This window comes from Bufo bufo, chromosome 5 (assembly GCF_905171765.1).
Source record: "Bufo bufo chromosome 5, aBufBuf1.1, whole genome shotgun sequence".
NCBI classification, from domain to species: Eukaryota; Metazoa; Chordata; class Amphibia; order Anura; family Bufonidae; genus Bufo; species Bufo bufo.
Window position 1 is genome coordinate 433472017 of NC_053393.1, and position 21630 is coordinate 433493646.

A 21630-nucleotide genomic window follows, 5' to 3' on the forward strand; every position below is an offset into this window, starting at 1 on the left:
CGCTCACGTCAACGTTCTGATGCGCACTCACACCTGGGAGCTTGCAAATTGAGCCGCTAAATCTACCTAACAGCGGTATACAGCAATGTGCAGGCACGTTAATAGAGACGTCAGGGCGCATGTGTGAGACTTCGGCCGGCTTTGCTGAACACCCGAAAACTATGTGCTGTCAATCAAAAGTGAAGGGGCAGGGAAAAGTGTTATCCTGACTTGAAGCGAGGCCCCCTTGACTTCAAACTCTGCTGTTACAAAGTGCGTGCAGGAGATTAAAGTTCGTTTTTCAAGATTTTGGTGCATCTGGCCGGAGGAAGAATAGGATCTTTAGAAACATACTGCTGGCTACTTTAAGGTAATGCTGATGGTTTGGGAGGCGTTTTTTTGGTGACAGGTTCCCTTTAAGACTAAGTCTGATGCACAATAAATCTATGTATGACAGAGCAGATTAACTATAAATGGGGCAGCAGATGAACTATATAAACGTGCCTATATATTACACCGCCTGTTGACAATGAGTCTGATGCACAGTACCTCTGTTTAACCGAACAGATTAATTATTAATGGCGCAGCAGAAGAACTAGGTACACACACCTGTATATTAGACCAGCTGTTGAGACTAAGTCTGATGCACAGTCAGTCTATGTATAACAGAACAGATTGAGAATGAATAGCACAGCAATGGAAGAAGATGCACCGGGCAAGTACACAGAGCCTGCACTGTCCCTGCACTATCCCTATTCAATATTCTATAATCTAGCACTTGCCACATCTCTCCCTATGCTCAGTTCACAGTAAAATGGCGGCGACCAGGCGGGATTAGGCTTTTTGTAGGGCTGAGACTTCACAGGGGATGGCTATTTGCTGATTGGCTGGTTGCATGGCATTATGGGTCATATTGCATTCCCAGGCATCCTACTTTCACTTTGTAACACACGTAGCCACCATTTTAGGAATAAAACTGTTTCCACAAAGAGTGAGGAAATTCTGTTTAATGGCGAATCAACGTTTTCCTGAACTTCGGATAGAATTCAATTTATTTCACTTCTATTTGCTCAACACAAGCCTTCATATGGCTAAATTAATGGAAAAAGTTAAAAAATATGGCTTATGGATGGGGAGGAAGAACAAAAATGGTAGTAGGGAAGTATAGATTATACGGTGTACTAATATATACACTGCTCAAAAAAATAAAGGGAACACAAAAATAACACATCCTAGATCTGAATTAATTAAATATTTTTCTGAAATACTTTGTTCTTTACATAGTTGAATGTGCTGACAACTTTGATGTAATGTCCTTAAAACAAGTCAAAATGAGGCTCAGTAGTGTGTGTGGCCTCCACGTGCCTGTATGACCTGCCTACAACGCCTGTGCATGCTCCTGATGAGGTGGCGGACGGTCTCCTGAGGGATCTCCTCCCAGACCTGGACTAAAGCATCTGCCAACTCCTGGACAGTCTGTGGTGCAATGTGACGTTGGTGGATAGAGCGAGACATGATGTCCCAGATGTGCTCAATTGGATTCAGGTCTGGGGAACGCGCGGGCCAGTCCATAGCATCAATGCCTTTGTCTTGCAGGAACTGCTGACACACTCCAGCCACATGAGGTCTAGCATTGTCTTGCATTAGGAGGAACCCAGGGCCAACCGCACCAGCATATGGTCTCACAAGGGGTCTGAGGATCTCATCTTGGTATCTAATGGCAGTCAGGCTACCTCTGGCAAGCACATGAAGGGCTGTGCGGACCTCCAAAGAAATGCCACCCCACACCATTACTGACCCAATGCCAAACCGGTCATGCTGGAGGATGTTGCAGGCAGCAGAACGTTCTCCACGGCGTCTCAAGACTCTGTCACGTCTGTCACATGTGCTCAGTGTGAACCTGCTTTCATCTGTGAAGAGCACAGGGTGCCAGTGGCGAATTTGCCAATCTTTGTGTTCTCTGGCAAATGCCAAACGTCCTGCACGGTGTTGGGCTGTAATCACAACCCCCACCTGTGGACGTCGGGCCCTCATTTCACCTTCATGGAGTCTGTTTCTGACCGTTTGAGCAGACACATGCACATTTGTGGCCTGCTGGAGGTCATTTTGCAGGGCTCTGGCAGTGCTCCTCCTGTTCCTCCTTGCACAAAGGCGGACGGAGCGGTCCTGATGCTGGGTTGTTGCCCTCCTACGGCCTCCTCCACGTCTCCTGATGTACTGGCCTGTCTCCTGGTAGCGCCTCCATGCTCTGGACACTACGCTGACAGACACAGCAAACCTTCTTGCCACAGCTCGCATTGATGTGCCATCCTGGATAAGCTGCACTACCTGAGCCACTTGTGTGGGTTGTAGACTCTGTCTCATGCTACCACTAGAGTGAAAGCACCGCCAGCATTCAAAAGTGACCAAATCATCAGCCAGGAAGCATAGGAACTGAGAAGTGGTCTGTGGTTACCACCTGCAGAACCACTCCTTTATTGGGGGTGTCTTGCTAATTGCCTATAATTTCCACCTGTTGTCTATCCCATTTGCACAACAGCATGTGAAATTGATTGTCACTCAGTGTTGCTTCCTAAGTGGACAGTTTGATTTCACAGAAGTGTGATTGACTTGGAGTTACATTGTGTTGTTTAAAGGGGTTATCTGAGTTATGGGAAAAAAAATTAAAACCTCATAAAATTCATCAGGACATACATATACATTGGTTAAGCTTGATTTCTTAAGAGAGAAACCCATATGTCCACCTTCTCATGGTTCTGTTATTGCTGTGTTTACATGCTGAGGGGGCGTATAACAACAATGCCTGAGTTCTTTCTCATGAATATTTGTGGGTGTGAACAACCTGACCTTTCCCTCACCCTGCTCTGCACAACCTAAGTTTGCATTTTAAAAAACAGTCACATGATCATCTCCTAGCTCACACAGGCAGATCTTCCTGTCACATTGCAGATACAGCTACGGCTCAGATACAGCTACGGCTAGGATGCAGCTACGGCTAGGATGCAGCTACGGCTAGGATGCAGCTACGGCTAGGATGCAGCTACGGCTCTATCTATAAGATGGACATATAGCTGTATCTAAGCTATTGCTGTATCTAAGCTATCACTGGTTCTAAGCCACCGCTGTATCTAAGCTACAGCTGTATCTAAGCTACAGCTGTATCTAAGCTACAGCTGTATCTAAGCTACAGCTGTATATAAGCTACCGCTGTATCTAAGCTATCGCTGTATCTAAGCTACCCCTGTATCTAAGCTATCGCTGTATCTAAGCCACAGCTGGTCCTAAGCTTTTGCTGTATCTAAGCCACAGCTGTATCTAAGCTATCGCTGATTCTAAGCTACAGCTGTATCAAAGCTACCGCTGTATCTAAGCTACAGCTGTATCTAAGCTATCGCTGTATCTAAGCTACAGCTGTATCTAAGCTATTGCTGTATCTAAGCTACAGCTGTATCTAAACTACAGCTGTATCTAAGCTATTGCTGTATCTAAGCTATCGCTGATTCTAAGCTACTGCTGATTCTAAACTATCGCTGTATCTAAGCTACCGCTGTATCTAAGCTACCTCTTTATCTAAGCTATCGCTGTATCTAAGCTACAGCTGTATCTAAGCTATTACTGTATCTAAGCTATAGATTAGATAAAGATATATCTTGGATGCAGATATAGATATAGCTATAGCTATATCTAAGCTATATGATGGCCAATTATTTCCTTTTTTCCCCAGGGGGGGTATTAACATTATAATGGGGACTTGTTGAGGGGGCCAGGGCTGTAATAACAATCCCCAGAAGCGGGAGGGGAACGTGTAAACTGGCCCAAGTGAGGGAAGGAGCCAGACACATACCCTGCTGCTGGTGCTGCTGCTGGAGAAAATCTATCACCTCGGCTCTGGTAAGTATCGCACATGAGCGATCGCTTACCATCACCGAGGCTGTGTGAGGAGAGGGAGAGAGGGGCGGGTACCAAAGGCTCTGACTCTCGTTTACAGAGCCTGGACACTCCCTCAAGCAGGGAGACGGCTGTAAACGAAACGTCATCAGCAGAGCAGAGCCGAGGCAGTGTGAGGAGAGCTGGAGGGGGGAGGGCACCAAAGACTCTGACTCTCGTTTACAGAGCCTGGACACTCCCTCAAGCAGGGAGACGGCTGTAAACGAAACGTCATCAGCAGAGCAGAGCCGAGGCAGTGTGAGGAGAGCTGGAGGGGGGAGGGCACCAGAAGCTCTGACATCTCGTTTACAGAGCCTGGACACTCCCTCAAGCAGGGAGAAGCTTGTAAACGAGACGTCAGTGCCTGAGCAGGGTTGATGACGTCGGGGGTCACATGACCCAAATGTGAACTGGCTAAACAGAGCAAAATAGCTAATGTAAGTGATTTACAAAATAGTTTCATATAATACTATAAGAGTTATTAGCATAAATGTATTTAACTCGGATAACCCCTTTAAGTGTTCCCTTTATTTTTTTGAGCAGTGTATTTGCTTATGTGCCTCAAAACCAGGGGGGCATCTTTAAGGGGCTGTCCAGGTTTTTTTTTAATGTTTGCATTCCTACCTGGAATACCTGTGGGGAAATCCATATAACCTGCTTCCTGCAGGTCCATTCTCACTCTGTGGCTCCCTGCCTCTCTTCACAGGTCTTCCTGTCTCCAATTGTCAACTTCAGTACAGACAGGGTCACATGCACCTCTGCAGCCATTGACTGGCTTCAGCAGTGGCATGTCCCCAAGCGGCTTGTCACTGCTTTTGTCACATCTCACCTGAGGATACTTCACCACTGAGATCAGTCATTGTCTGCAGTGGCGCATGTGACCCCGTTCATGTGCAAGTTGACAGTCAGACACAGAACACCAGTGAAGAGAGCCAAGAAGCCGAAGGACATTTTGGTGGGAACCAGGTATGGATTTCTCCACAGGTATTACAGGCTGGGGTGTAAATTAATGTGCATTTAATAAGAATATTCCCAATTTTAAAATGTTTCTCTTTGTGCTTGCAAGTTACACATCTTATAGTGAGATGGTTTGGAATTTTTAATAAAACTCTTTTTAAACTGGTATAAAATCCTAATGGACACTTACTACATGGATTTCTTGCACCTTATCTGCTGTGCATTGAATACCTTATACCCTTACATTAAACTACTGTTACTGATCCTTCGCACTATCGATTTGTGGTCGTTCGCCTCTAAAATTGTCAGGACAGCAGCAATCAGAGCTGAACATTTCTGAGGTATTCCCCACATAATTCCCATAGCACTTCTCAATGTCTCGACCTTGACCCTCATGACATTTTACAAAGTGTTAGTGACAAACTTTAATGCAAGAATTTATCACTGTTACTCTGGATATGCCGTTTGAAGAATTAGGTAAATTAAAAAAAAATATTATTTTTGTTTTCGGTTCACTATTTAATATTGAAGATTATTATATGTTTAGTATTTAAAGAGCATCTGTTATTATTTATACTGTTTTTACGGTTTGCACCAAGCATTTTACAAAGATATGAGATTATGCTCAAATTAGCATTATGTAACATAGGGGGTCATTTATTAAGACGCCAGTCTTTCTTAAGCCCTGCACTGGCGGTGGAGCCGCTGCAGTTTTGTTGAGGCGGCCAACCTCTACATAACTTCGGCTACTTCTGAATGTAAGACCGCTTCCTTACGGCCTTACATTTAGAAACAGGCTTAGGAAATGGTCAGTAAGACGCGCCCACTGCCCCGCCCCCTTCCCCACCGACATCCCACTTTTTTAGACCTGGCGTGAGCAGGGAGAAGTCGCAGATTGCGGCGCAAAAGACTTTTGCGCCACAATCTGCGCCAGTAATACGCCTAATTTAGGTGTATTTCTGTTTTAATAAATGACTCCCATAGTTTGTAAGACTGAAATAAGTCATCCGTCCATCCAGTTCAGCCTGTTATTCTGCAACTTGATCCAGAAGAAGGCAAGAAAAACCTGTGACGTAGAAGCTATTTATCCTCAATTTAGGTTAAAAAAAATTCCTTCCCGACTCCAATCAGACAATCAGAATAACTCCCTAGATCAACGACTCTTCTCCAGAAATCTAATAACTATGGGTTTTGTTTGTGATAGCTCCATGACTACTGTGGCAGATGCATTTTCCAATTGATCCAGGTTTTGACAGACTTCGCTGCCAGTATAGTACATCAGTATCCCTCTACTGGAAAAAATATATATATATTTATATATATTCAACGAATGAAGAGGCAGCACTTCCAGTTTTTGGTGATAGGGTGACGACCCTAAACTTTATTCCAGCAACGTTTCTGCCTTCTCAATGAGGCCTTTGTCAAGCTACAACAGTGCTATACTGTGGGGTTTATATACCCACAATCCATTACAAGTTAAGTGCAATCAGTGAAACCACATGTTAACAATAAAATCACATGATCATCAAACGTCACATTATCACATGACTTTCTGTGTACATACAATATGCGTATCAAACATGTAAAACCTTCATATAAAAGTTATGACATCAATCAATAGTGTAGATCATACATCCTAGACATTATTCAAATTATACAAAGTGATCCAGTGTGCTGTGTCATTATCCCTCGTATCCAACATCCAATCAAACAAATATAGACATAAAAGTGTTCCATACATTAAGGGTTAAAATCATCAGTTCTTGATGCAGCTGCATAATATTAAACTTTAAAAACTGTTAGAACTAACCATCATGGATCAGCCAAGTGCGCCCGCATCAGCGTCTCCCCGTCGGCCAAGCGCATGCGCCGCGTCATGCGTCACTCGTCCACCTCCCCACGCCGCCGCGTCATCACGCACGCACCCTGGAACGCAACATCGCCCAGTGGAGCGCATCGCGAGCGCAGCGGCGGCGAGGGGAGGGAAAAGAAAGACACACGACAGGACCACACCCGCCATAGCGTCAAGGGGGCGTGTCAGTGGCCATAGTAACACAATGTAAATCAATACAAAAGAGGGAACATCGAGGCAGTCACACTACGCACAACAGTCCAACCAACCTGTATCCAGATGTGTTAATGTACCCAGGAGTGGCGATCACCACAATATCGGTATAAAAACTGACGTAGTGTCGCCCCCTAGGTCAATACACACATCTAGAGTAAAGACATCTATGCAGTTACAATGGGAGGGACCCATCCCATCTCCATGCACTTAAACTTGGTATACAAAAAATGTCATCTGGCATATAGGTTCCAGGCCAGAGATGGCATCTAATACCATTTCAGAATAAATTAGTGCAGGTAGGTTTTCCCTAACGTGCAGTCCGTGACTTGTCATCCACGTCCCTCATTCGCATTGACCAACGGTCACCGTCATGCCAGCGCACTGGGGTGGTCCATACACGGTGTCGTCCAATCATGAAACAAAGGGTCATTAAATTCTTCAAGCTTCCATCTGTAAATAGACCAAAGAATACGTAAGTGTGCTTATCATACAATAGATTCCAAGTAGCACTGTTGTACACCCTCCCCACTCGACTCAACGAGTATTATCACCTCCACGTCTGATGACCAAATGACACATTACCTATCCACATAATTCCCATCTACATTCAGCATTAAGACCTTCAGGCCTAAGTGTGCATAACTTATGTATCCACATGATCTCACGTTGTTTCAACTTTTTCTCCCTATTACCTCCCCTTTTAAGTGGGGGAATATGATCTATCACCCTAAACTTGAGATCCTTTTTCCTGTGCCTAGCTTCCACAAAATGCTTAGGCACCGGGAGGTCTTTCCGTTTTTGACGGATGGAATACCTGTGATAGTTCATTCTCGTCTTCACGTCACAGGTAGTCTCCCCAACATATAGGAGACTACAGGGGCATGACAATAAATAAACGACGAATGAACTATCACACGTCAGGAAGTGTCTAATCTCAAATACCTTGTTAGTCACTGGGTGTGTAAATGTTCCTCCCTTCAACATATAGCTGCAGTTTACACAGTTCAAACATGGATAGCTTCCACATTTTTTACGACCTATATATGTCTGAACTGTGGTTTTGTCACCTGCCACCTCTGCTCTAACTAATTTGTCTCTCAGACTGTCCGTTCTCCTGTAAGACATCAGGGGGGGTATAGTGAATTCTTTCACATGGCCAAAGTTGCTGCTCAATATAGGCCAGTGTTTCTTAACAACCTTTGCTACCCGATCGCTGCCTTCAGTATAAGTGGAAATAAAAGGTATTCTGGCTTGTTCAGTCACTCTCTTGGGGCTCCTAGGTTTTAGATCATCCAAATGTTTCTGTACTAACCTCTTAGGATACCCTCTATTTAAAAATTTCTCGGTCATCTCAGACAATCTTTTACTCTTTAAATCAGGGTCTTTCACAATACGTTGAATCCGGAGAAACTGGCTCCGTGGTAAAGACTTCACCATAGACCGCGGAAGGCAGCTCTCAAATCTCAAGAGCTTGTTGCAATCCCCAAACTTTATTCCAGCAACGTTTCTGCCTTCTCAATGAGGCCTTTGTCAAGCTACAACAGTGCTATACTGTGGGGTTTATATACCCACAATCCATTACAAGTTAAGTGCAATCAGTGAAACCACATGTTAACAATAAAATCACATGATCATCAAACGTCACATTATCACATGACTTTCTGTGTACATACAATATGCGTATCAAACATGTAAAACCTTCATATAAAAGTTATGACATCAATCAATAGTGTAGATCATACATCCTAGACCTTATTCAAATTATACAAAGTGATCCAGTGTGCTGTGTCATTATCCCTCGTATCCAACATCCAATCAAACAAATATAGACATAAAAGTGTTCCATACATTAAGGGTTAAAATCATCAGTTCTTGATGCAGCTGCATAATATTAAACTTTAAAAACTGTTAGAACTAACCGTCATGGATCAGCCAAGTGCACCCGCATCAGCGTCTCCCCGTCGGCCAAGCGCATGCGCCGCGTCATGCGTCACTCGTCCACCTCCCCACGCCGCCGCGTCATCACGCACGCACCCTGGAACGCAACATACATATAAATACACACATACACAATAGTGTCCTTCCAGTTCAGCCTGTTATCCTGCAAGTTGATCATCAACCCTTCTCCAGAATTAACCTGTTATATTATTACACCCCAGAGATACATCCAGGCCCCTCTTGAACTCTTTTATTGTACTCACCATCACCACCTCCTCAGGCAGAGAGTTCCATAGTCTCACTGCTCTTACTGTAAAGAATCCTCTTCTATGTTTGTGTACAAACCTTCTTTCCTCTGGACCCAGAGGTTGTCCTCTTGTCACAGTCCTGGGTATAAATAGATGATGGGATAGATCTCTGTACTGACCCCTGATATATTTATACATAGTTATTAGATCTCCCCTCAGTCTTCTCTTTGCTGAAATGCAGCCCCAAACCTGCAAGAAACCTCCACCATATTTCACTGTTGCCTGCAGGCACTTGTTATTGTACTGCTCTCCAGTCCTTTGGAAAACAAACTGCTTTCTGTTACAGCTAGATACCTCAGATTTTGACTCATCAAACCAGAGAACCTGTTGCCATTTTTCTGCACCTCAGTTGCTATGTTTTCGTGCATAGTTGAGTCATTTGGCCTTGTTCCCACGTCACATTTTTCCACCTTTAATGTGACCTATAAACTGTACCACTCAATTGAAAAACAAAGTTAAATCTTTTAGGTGGAGGGAAGAAAAAATAAAATAAAAAAATAATAATGTGGTTGCATAAGTGTGCACACCCTCTTATAACTGGGGATGTAGCTGTGTTCAGAATCAAGCAATCACATTCAAAATCCTGTTAAATAGGAGTCAGCATACACCTGCCATCATTTAAAGTGCCTCTGATTAACCCCAAATAAAGTGCAGCTGCTCTAGTCGGTCTTTCCTGAAATTTTCTTAGTCGCATCCCACAGCAAAAGCCATGGTCCACAGAGAGCTTCTAAAGAATCAGAGGGATCTCATTGTTAAAAGGTATCAGTCAGGAGAAGGGTACAAAAGAATTTCCAAGGCATTAGATATACCATGTAACACACTGAAGACAGTCATCATCAAGTGGAGAGAATATGGCACAACAATGACATTACCAAGAACTGGACGTCCCTCCAAAATTGATGAAAAGACGAGAAGAAAACTGGTCTGGGAGGCTACCAAAAGGCCTACAGCAACATTAAAGGAGCTGCAGGAATATCTGGCAAGTACTGGCTGTGTGGTACATGTGACAACAATCTCCCGTATTCTTCATATGTCTGGGCTATGGGGTAGAGTGGCAAGACGAAAGCCTTTTTTTTACGAAGAAAAACATCCAAGCGAGGCTACATTTTGCAAAAACACATCTGAAGTCTCCCAAAAGCATGTGGGAAAATGTGGTCTGATGAAACCAAGGTTGAACTTTTTGGCCATAATTCCAAAAGATATGTTTGGTGCCAAAAACAACACTGCACATCACCAAATGAACACCATACCCACAGTGAAGCATGGTGGTGGCAGCATCATGCTTTGGGACTGTTTTTCTTCAGCTGGAACTGGGGCCTTAGTTAAGCTAGAGGGAATTATGAAGCGTTCCAAATACCAGTCAATATTGGCACAAAACCTTCAGGCTTCTGCCAGAAAGCTGAACATGAAGAGAAACCTTATCTTTTAGCATGACAACGACCCAAAGCATACATCTAAATCAACAAAGGAATGGCTTCACCAGAAGAAGATTAAAGTTTTGGAATGGCCCAGTCAAAGCCCAGACCTGAATCTGATTGAAAATCTGTGGGGTGATCTGAAGAGGGCTGTGCACAGGAGATGCCCTCGCAATCTAACAGATTTGGAGTGTTTTTGCAAAGAAGAGTGGGCAAGTCTTGCCAAGTCAAAATGTGCCATGCTGATAGACTCATACCCAAAAAGACTGAGTGCTGTAATAAAATCAAAAGGTGCTTTAACAAAGTATTAGTTTAAGGGTGTGCACACCTATGCAACCATATTATTTTATTTTTTCTTCCCTCTACCTAAAAGATTTCAGTTTGTTTTTCAATTGAGTTGTACAGTTTATAGGTCACATTAAAGGTGGAAAAAGTTCTGAAATGATTTCTCTTTGTCTCGTTTTTTTACATCACAGAAACCTGACATTTTAACAGGGGCGTGTAGACTTTTTATATCCACAGTATGTCACCTGTGGATACACTTGATTTGAGTGGGAGGCAAAGGTGTGACATTTTTATGAACCTACCCTCGAAGCTTAGTAAATCTCCTCCATATTGCCTCATTGGTTGGTGCAGTTTGTCAAAATAATTGATCTTAGTAGAAATTGGGGACAATAGAGGTCAGAAAGAAGGAAAGAGGACTATCTACAATTTGATTATGATTCACATTGTAAACCAGTCAAGATCACTGTTATATTCTGTCCTACCTCAAATTTTTGCACTGCTCCTATCAGAAAGCAATCATTTGTGTACATATCCGGGAATATAATGTATTGATGCAGGCTAACTATCAAGCTCATAAATCATGCCATTGCTTTTAAGCAGATGCATTGTAATGCAAGGTCGTAGAGCATGTCATGTTTGCACTTATATCTGTGTCTGGTTTATGCATTAATTTGCTAGTGATAATAAGTTGTTTGTTGATGGCAGTTTTTCTCTCCATCTCAGACAGCTGTGTAAGAAGTGATTAATTATCGTTAATTATTTCTCTTGTCCTGGTGGCTTAGAATATTTAGAATACATGGAAGTTTGTCAGTGGCCCTGCAATCATGTTCATCTAATATTAATAGCACATTTATCTCCTGAAAGAGGCAGACATAATGCATTGGGAAATTAAGATGGAAGTATTGATCAGTTGCTTCATTGTACAGAAGTGATGGGGAAGACACTTATGTATAGGAGATGGAAAGTGGCCAAGTCTCTATTATAAAACTGTTAGGTCAATCTTTCATTATATCAATTTTTGTTCAAGACGACTCAAATTAATACTGGTGTGACAAGACCTATAAAACATCAGGTTAGTATAGCAAATGAGTAGCAGCCATAACCCGCTTGTTGAATAAAATACATTTATAAAAAAAAGCAGAAAAATCCAAATTTAACATTATTCTTCAACTTTGAAGCTCTGGTTTATTAAACCTGTTATGCCATGAATGCAGTGATTGAAACTAAATATTATATTGGGTGATTTAAAGAGTAGGAGTTTGTCTTGCACATTAGTCAGAATTGGAACTGCAGATTACTAAAGCTGTTCTAGAAGGACAGATACCCCCTTAACTTTAAGGCCGTATTGACACAACCATAAATGTTTTGCGGTCTGGAAACTGCGAATCCGCAAAACATGTTTACCGACCATGTGCATGCCGCATCATGGTGCATACCCATGGGTCGGTGCTCTGCATGTTGCAGCTACGTTACACTCATTTATTGGGTAATAGCTTGTTGGTGCGGTCACTTAAATGGTCATTTATTGGCAGCTTATTGTGCTGTCTAAACAGCACTCTGCTGCCACAAATAATGATTCTCTTTATGGGGTTGAGCTATGGCCTTAGCGATCGCTCCTCTCCATACTGTGGAGGGGATCGCTGCATATAAATGTAGTGGTCACCTCCACTAATGAACAGGTGATTGTCGGGAAGGAACTCTTCCTTCCCCACAATGGCCTGCTCCATTGAGCAGTGTAAAAGGGCCTTAACACTTCCTGTTCTGTACAGATTACTTTTCAATGACAGATAACACCTCTGTATAGATAACACAGAATCCACAATACACAATAGGTTCTGGCCACAGCTTATCTACTCCCTCCCTCTATAGAAATCAAAGGTTCCCGTTGTGGCTGCTGTAAAGTATGTCTCTAAATGGTGTTAACACTAGCTCAGACAAGATGGCTTCCCCCAATAGTACCCTAGTTAGTATGGTTGAAAAAAGACATAAATCCATCAAGTTCAAACAAGGGTTGGGTGGGGTCATGAATTAAAGGGGTTGTCTCAATTCAGGAAATGGCATTTCTCATGTAGACAAAATTAATACAAGGCACTTACTAATGTATTGTGATTGTCATATTGCCTCCTTTGCTGGCTTGATTCGTTTTTTATTTATACATGGCTTATATCCAGGGTTACAACTAGAGTTGAGCGAAGCGAGTTTTGGATGCTTCATCCGAAGTCAGTTTCTTCTAAACGGAATATTACTGTACGGAGATTCGTCTCCGTATAGTATTAGAATGTATGGGCTCCGATGAGCCGAAGTTAGTCATTTGCAAAGTTTCGCGTGACTTTGTTGAATAACTTCGGTTAAAATTCACTTTAAAACTTGAAACTGAACTTGGCTTTGGTTCCGACTAGTACTTCGGAACCGAAACTGAGTTTGGTTTTTAAGTTTTAAAGTGGTTTTTCACTTTAAAAATGTATTTCCAAATGTATTTAATGAAGTCACGCGCCACTTCGCAAATAACTTACTTCTTACATTCTAATACTGTACGGAGAAGAATCTCTATAGAGTATTATTCTGAAGTTTTGAATGAAGCGACTTTGGATGAAGCTTCCGAAGTTCGCTTCGCTCAACACTAGTTATGACCACCAACCAGTGGTGGTTGTGCTTGCACACTATAGGAAAGAGCGCCGGCCTCTTTGGGAGGTATTATCACTGACTGACTATCATCTATGTATACAGGGAAGGCTGTCAGTCATTGATAGGACCACCCACTTAGGCTACTGAGCTCGGAAAGAGCAGAGATCTAATTGAATAAAATACTTCTACTAAATATTTCCTAAAGCACTATATATCAATCAGCTGAGCGCCTCCCGCTCTATAACATGATGCTTGCAGATTGCACTACATTTTGATGGTGACAGGTTCTCTTTAAGTGACTTTTTTCATATTTGGGGCAAATGTAGTTATGAAAACCTACATGATATTGTATATGAGAAGTTCGACATCATCTATTCTTGATATCAGGTATCCATGCAGAATGGTGGGCATATTCCTGTGAATATCCTGCCATAAATATCTAAGGTGGGAATGCCCTTTTAATTATTTTGTTCCAGTTGATCCATGTAATAAAAAGCCTAGTTACAGTATGTCTACAGCGATTTATTAGATGCTAAGCAATGAAAAGTGTAAGGTCTTATGGGTAATAATGAGTATCCTGACTACTTCAGTTACTTGGGCTGTCCTCTTCTGACAAGTTGTTAAAGCTCTGTTCAGACTTTTGTCAGGTACAGTATATGTATATCAGGGTATGCTGGATGACAACCTATATAACTACTCTAGGCCCAAGGTGTTAACATTCACCTTTTTAAGACGTATCAGTGGTGTAACACTGCATGGAGCGGCAGACTTACCGTGTAGATGTCTGGAAAGACAGATGAAGGTAAGTCTGCAGTGCTGCTCTGTTAAATTGCTTACTATACCCAGATATTTGCAAAACAAATTATTAAGGAGCACTTATCAATGTTTTTACGCCACTGTTGTGGTGCACACCATATATGCAGCATGATTTGCAACTTTTTGAGGTTCTCACCATTTTTCTAAAGTGGCAAGAAAGGGTTGCAAATGAGCTCTTAATAAGCTCTGCCTCTAATGCCAGAGGTAGAGGCAGAGCTTGACAAGAGCTCATTTGCATCTATTTCGGCCCAGAATTCCAGAGGAACATGTATGGCCTATAAGTCTCCTCACGCCGATTAAGGCGCTCTCTCCTCCAAATTCTAAAGTGGCAAGAAAGGGACGGGTTTAGTGAAGGGGGCAGAGCCTATCATGGCCTGTCGGATTTACCTTAACTTATGCCAGAACGTGGCGTACGATTGGATTGCTGGCGTAGATTTGCGTTTCGGGCTCACGGAGTGTGGTATGTCCCTCTTAAAAAATCTAGGTGCATCTAACTCGAGCGCACAGAAGATCAAGACTGGCGTATGGTAATGCCAGTCTTGATAAATCTCCCCCAAAGTCTGCGTAGTTGTTTAAACTATTCACCCTTATATTTTCTAGGCACTGTAATAGGTGTTGTAATTTATACCGGAAAGGAGACAAGAAGCGTAATGAATACATCTAATCCAAAAAACAAGGTAAGATTTCAAAATATATCCAAAATTTAAAATTGTTTTAAGACACCGCAGAATGAAGAGACACCTAGTGTGAATTGGTATTGGTGAATTTTTACCAAAGTTATTACAAAAGATGACCACTCTTCAATTGCTATGGCTGTCCTTTGACTAAGGGTGCCATCTGCATCTGAAACATGTAAGGCTACTTTCACACTAGCGTTTTCAATTCCATTATTGAGATCCGTCATAGGATCTCAATAGCGGAAGAAAACGCTTCCGTTTTGTCCCCATTCATTGTCAATAGGGACAAAACTGAACAGAACGGAATGCATTTTGGTTCTGTTTGGTTGCGCTCCCATTGTGTACGGAATATTGCTGCATGCAGCGTTTTTCTGTCCGCAATGTGGTGCGGAGCAAGACGGATCCTGCCTGGCACACAATGTAAGTCAATAGGGACGGATCTGTTTTCTCTGACACAATAGAAAACGGATCCGTCCCCCATCGACTTTCAGTGGTGTTTATGATGGATCCGTCGTGGCTATATAAGACATAATACAACCGGATCTGTTCATGACGGATGCATGCGGTTGTATTATTGTAACGGAAGCGTTTTTGCAGATCCATGACGGATCCGCAAAAAACGCTAGTGTGAAAGTAGCCTTAAGCTGCATTTTTTTTGTTCCTGTTTGTTTCACTTGGACATCTGTTTCAAAGGGATTTTCCGAGATTTTTATCCTAATCTATCCTCAGGATAGGTCATCAGTATCTCATCGGCCGATTAAGGCGCTCTCTCCCCAAGGAGAGATAGCACCCCCAAATTCTAAAGTGGCAAGAAAGGGGCAGGTTTAGTGGAGGAGGCAAAGTCTATCATGGCCTGTCAGATTTACTATAACTTATGCTAGAAAGTGGCGTACGATTGGATTGCTGGCGTAGATTTGAGTTTCGGGCTCACGGAGTGTGGTATGTGCCTCTTAATTAATTAGGTGCATCTAACTCCAGTGCACAGAAGATCAAGACTGGCGTATGGTAATGCCAGTCTTGGTAAATCTCCCCCAAAGTCTGCGTAGTTGTTTAAACTATTCACACGTATAATTTCTAGGCACTGTAATAGGTGTTGTGCATTCTCAAACAGCTGATCGGAGGGGGTCCCGGGTGTCAGATCCCCATCGATCTGATAGTGATGACCTATCCTGAAGATTGGTCCTCCAGTATAAAAACATCGGAAAACCCCTTTAAGGATTGCTGAAATAGAGCTTCAAGTCATTTTATCTTGAGTGACTGGAGTTTTTTGGACTCATGTTCTTAAATTGCATCCTTATAATATTCCCTAATGGCTCACATGATGTCGGCTATACAATGCATCCATGTAATGTCTTGCTTTCACACATATTTAGTAATAGTGCATTTGACTTTTAGATAGTCGAAAAAATGTGATGATCCGACTATTGCCACATTCATAATTTCTGTTGAAATAAGCGGTGAGCTGATATCAATGGCCGAACCTTTGAGGGAATTTTAGCATTAAAGGGCATCTGTCAGCAGATTTGAGTCCATGAAACTGGCTGACCTGTTGCATGTGCGCTTGGCAGCTGAAGGCATCTATGTTGGTCCCGTGTTCATATGTTCCTGCGTTGCTGAGAAAAAGGAAGTTTTAATATATGGAAATGAGCCTCTAGGAGCAATGGGGGCGTTGCCGTTACACTGAGAGGCTCTGCTCTCTCTGAAACTGCTGCGTTCGGTGCACTTTGATTGACAGGGCCAGGCAGTGTAAATGTGATCAGGCCTGGCCCTGACTTCTCCTAAAGTCATTCAAAGTGCAGGTGGCGTGAAAGTTGTAGAGAGAGATCTTATTTGCATGAAAATAAACAGAAGCAATTCTGGGACTTTGAGGACCATATTTTCACAAGAAAGGTATGGTTATATTTCTGGGGGACCTACCCTACATGGCGGTATGTTTACCTTGAAACCAGTTTTGGGGGTGACATACTCCTTTTAGGAAGCTTTATATGATGCTACATGTTTCAGCATAAGTGAACAAGTGTCATTGCCAAGACGTTGCAGGTTTTACAAGAAGCCTAAATATACCCTTGCATAAGTATTTTAGGCATATTCAGCACAGAAGGAGGAGTTAATGTGACATTTTGTCGTTTGGATAATGAATCATCTATTGAAGCTTCCCCAGAAATGAAGAACAGGATGGTTTTAGTAATTTGCCTCAGGAAAGCAAAACTGTCAATATATGTCTGAAACGGGCAGCTAGTGGTGAACGTGGACGGCTGTTTTGTCTAATGTGTTGATGGTCTCTGCCAGCATAAACTGTCCATCACTGTTGTCTATTTCTCATGAAGACTAGATTCCCTACGGGCTGGAGGAGGGCCACATTAACTGTCCAGACTCTGATGAGAATTCCATTCAAACAATTAGTTCAGTTTCTTGGAACTTAAAGATTTTACAAACGTGTTGCCAATATAACCCCTTGATGACTGCCGATTTGCGTTTTTACAGTGGTCATTAATGGGCTTTATTCTATGCCACCACCTTTATATGATGGTCTAGAATAAGCGCTGCAGGAGCTTGGCTCTCGTATGACTGCCAGAAGCACTGGTCCGTTTAAGCCTTTAGATGCAGTGGTCAATAGTGACTGCAACATCTAAGTGTTTTAGAGGGAGGGAGCTCTGTTTCTTGGGCATTGGAACTCCTGCAAATGATATTGCAGGGTGCCGATGTCTGTACACTGCTGCTGGGGGCCTGATGAATCAGCCTGTGCCAGTATGCTTCTGACAGTATACTACACTGTACTACACAAGTAGTACAGTTCATGATAGAAGTGATCAAAGGATCACATGTCCAAGTCCCCTTGTAGGATTAATCGATGGTAAATAAAATAGTTAATAATATATTATTTAAAAAAAAAATTACATTCCATCTACATATTTGGTATCACTACTTCCGTGACGACCCACATTATAAAATTATCATGTTATTTATCCTGCACAGTGAATGTCATAAAAAAATAAACCAACACCAGAATTGCCACTTTTTATGTATTCGTCCCCCGATCTTCATCTAGCAAGCCATACAACAGCCAGTACTAATCCAGCTTTAAAGCCATGCTGTTCCTCTTTTATTCTCCCAGGAAGTGTGTGAGTACCTCATACACTGGTCCCATACACTTAGATCTGACACAGACCAGGGGAATGGCTGGTTGACGAGGAATGCATGCGTTTACTGAAACCTACAGGAGGGTCCTTTTTAAATAGAGTTTGCAGGACCTTTTTACAGCAGTTCTATAGCTTCTCCGCATGATGCATATGCCACTCTTTTCTGGATTGATAAAACACCACATTGCCTTATGTAAACTCTATAGTGATGACCTTGTACATCCTGTTAGCCAACAACGGGGATCAGCAACCTTAGGATTTCCAGTTGCTGTGAAACTACAACTCCCAGCATGCACACTTAGGCCTCTTTCACACGACCTTGTTTTTTTTTTTTTTTTCGTTTACGGGTCGTTTTTTGCTGAACCATTCATTTCAATGTGTCCGCAAAAAAATGGAATGTACTCCGTATGCATTCCGTTTCCGTATTTCCGTTTTTCTGTTCCGTTCAAAGATAGAACATGTCCTATTATTGCCCGCAAATCACGTTCCGTGGCTCCATTCAAGTCAATGGGTGCGCAAAAAAAAGGAGCACATATGGAAATGCATCCGTATGTCTTCCGTATCCGTTCCATTTTTGCGGAACCATCTATTCAAAATTTTATGCCCAGCCCAATTTTTTCTATGTAATTACTGTATACTGTATACGCCATACAGAGAAACGGAACGGGGAAACGGAAACAAAAAACGGAACAACGGATCCGTGAAAAACGGACTGCAAAACAGTGAAAAAGCCATATGGTCGTGTGCAGGAGGCCTTACTCGGCCTTTTTTGTAACTCCCATACAAGTGAAAGGAGCATTCTGTCTATTGACCGCTCTGTTTTTCTCTGGATCTGTTGCCTGGATATTCGACAGTGTGCCCTGACTGCCCACCAATTCTACTGACATTCTGGATTTTTACAATTGATTTATGTTAAGAATGAAGTTGGTCCTTTTAGTTGGAAGCATATCAGTATTGCCGCTGTACATAGCTAGTTACTGTAAGGCCCCTTGCAGACGAGCGTGTCCGGATGCGTTGCAGCAAACCCGCGCGAGTAGGTACCCAATTGCAGTCAGTTTTGAGTTTGATTGCGTTACGTTGTTCAGTTTTTATCGCGCGGGTGCAATGTGTTTTGCACGCGCGTGATAAAAAACTGAATGTGGTACCCAGACCCAAACTTCTTCACAGAAGTTCAGGTTTGGGTTCAAGGTTGTGTAGATGTAATTATTTCCTCCTATAACATGGTTATAAGGGAAAATAATAGCATTCTGAATACAGAATGCATAGTAAAACATCGCTGGAGGGGTTAAAAAAATTAAAAAATAACTTAACTCACCTTAATCCACTTGTTTGCGCAGCCGGCATCTCTTCTGTCTTCTTCTTTGAGGAATAGGACCTTTGATGACGTCACTGCGCTCTTCACATGGTCCATCACATGATCTTTTACCATGGTGATGGATCATGTGACGGACCATGTGATGGTCACAGTGATGTCATCAAAGGTCCTTTTCCTGTGCACAGCAAAGAAGAAGACAGAAGAGAAGCCGGGCTGCGCGATCAAGTGGATTAAGGCGAGTTATATTATTATTTTTATTTTTTTAACCCCTCCAGCCCTATTGTACTATGCATTCTGTATTAAGAATGCTATTATTTTCCCTTATAACCATGTTATAAGGGAAAATAATAATGATCGGGTCCCCATCCCGATTGTCTCCTAGCAACCGTGCGTGAAAATCGCACCGCAACCGCACTTGCTTGTGGATGCTTGCGATTTTCACGCAGCCCTATTCACTTCTATGGGGCCTGCGTTGCGTGAAAAACGCAGAATATAGAACATGCTGCAATTTTCACGCAACGCACAAGTGATGCCTGAAAATCACTGCTCGTGTGCACAGCGCCATTGAAATGAATGGGTCAGGATTCAGTGCGGGTGCAATGCGTTCACGTCACGCATTGCACCCGCGTGTGAAAGGGGCCTAACTCTGCTTTAAAGGTGCACACCAAAACCTGCTTTTCAGTTTTTGTCTATTCAAGATGAAATAGAGTGTACACAGTCTTAATTCCAGGCCAATTACTGTAGGGTGTTATGAGCATGGTACCGATAACAGTGAAGTAGTTCCACATGGAATGTATTCATGTGTTTCCATGGCATATAGCTGTTTTGTAGTTCTTATTAATCTGCTGAAAGAGCAAGGATATTAAGGGAGAAAGGATAATATGACTTGCCTGAAGCAATCATGGCAATCTCTGGGGAATATTGATTTGTGTTTCTAATTGGAAAAAATATGTTAGTGTGTGATGAACTATGGCAGGTGATGCATTGCTTATGTATATTGCACGTGTCCACTCTTACTGAGGCTGTTGGGGATTTAAGGTTTTATTGTGCTGTAAATGTGAGGTCCCGTGTGGGTCAAATGTTCAGTATAGACAAAATAAGCAAAAGGCAACAAGCACAGAATAATACAGTTTTGCTTGTCAAATCATTCAGATCAGGCTAGGCTCACATCTGCTTTAAGAGTTAGGCATTTATTTTCAATCATAGGAGTAGAAAAATGAAATTCAATGATGTGACAGATCCCTCACATGACATAACATAGTGGTGGCCGATGGACCTTTTGACTTGTAATGGTTTCCATCCCAGTGTCAATCATTTTACTGCAGCTTTGTGAGCTTTTTTTTTTTTCTGGCAAATTTGATGGAATGTGTGAAAGAGGCTCCTACTATACGCAGATGTGAACCTACCCTAATAAACTTTGTAATATACTTAACTTCAGAGATATTACAAAGTTTAGCATTTTGTATTTAACTCCTTTAAACAGTCCATACTTACTTTTGCATTTTCTATTGGCTAGTTTATAAACTGAAAAAATATTTAAAGGACATATCTGGTAATTTATATTGATGACTTATTCTCTGGATAAGTCATCAATTTCAGATTGGAAGGTGTCCTACAGCCAGATCCCCAGCCCATCAGCTGTTAGAAGAGACTGTTGCTCCATGAGAGCCACAGCCTTTTTGTAAGCCGTGTGACATCACCATACATAGGTCACATGACCTAGTTGCAGCTCAGTCTCCCACTGAAGTGAATGGGGCTGAGCTGCAATACCAAGCACAGCTGCTATAGTGTGGATGGAGCTCAGCTTGGAAAGCTGTTGGGAGCCAGCTGCGCTCACAGGAGCTCCAGTGAGAGTGACTGATGAGCAGCCGATGTGGTGATCATGACTTATCCTGAGGATAGATCATTATCTTTACCCTGAAGGAATTAAAAATGGTAGTAAAAGAAAAATAAAACATTTTTAAATGTATAAAAAACAACAAAATTATAAAAATTCAAATCCGCTCCTTTACTAATTACATATAAAAATAAACGCAAAAAAAACCTAACTCACGGTAATTGGCATTGCTACGTCAGAAAATGTCTTAACTAGTAAAATATAGAACAATTTATCGTGCGTGGTGAACATTATAACGGACAAAAGTATAAAAATCGTTGATTTCCCTTTTTTTGATCACCTC

At 42.2% G+C, this 21630-nt stretch overlaps 1 protein-coding gene across 1 annotated transcript in view; it reads left to right on the forward strand.

The window, feature by feature from the left end:
* ATP9B (ATPase phospholipid transporting 9B (putative)) overlaps window positions 1-21630 on the forward strand; it is a 255314-nt gene that overhangs the window by 43189 nt on the left and 190495 nt on the right. Inside the window, exon 5 of the mRNA XM_040433993.1 lies at window positions 14919-14995. Within this exon, the coding sequence (XP_040289927.1) occupies window positions 14919-14995 (77 nt within the window). The remainder of the gene's footprint in view (window positions 1-14918; window positions 14996-21630) is intronic.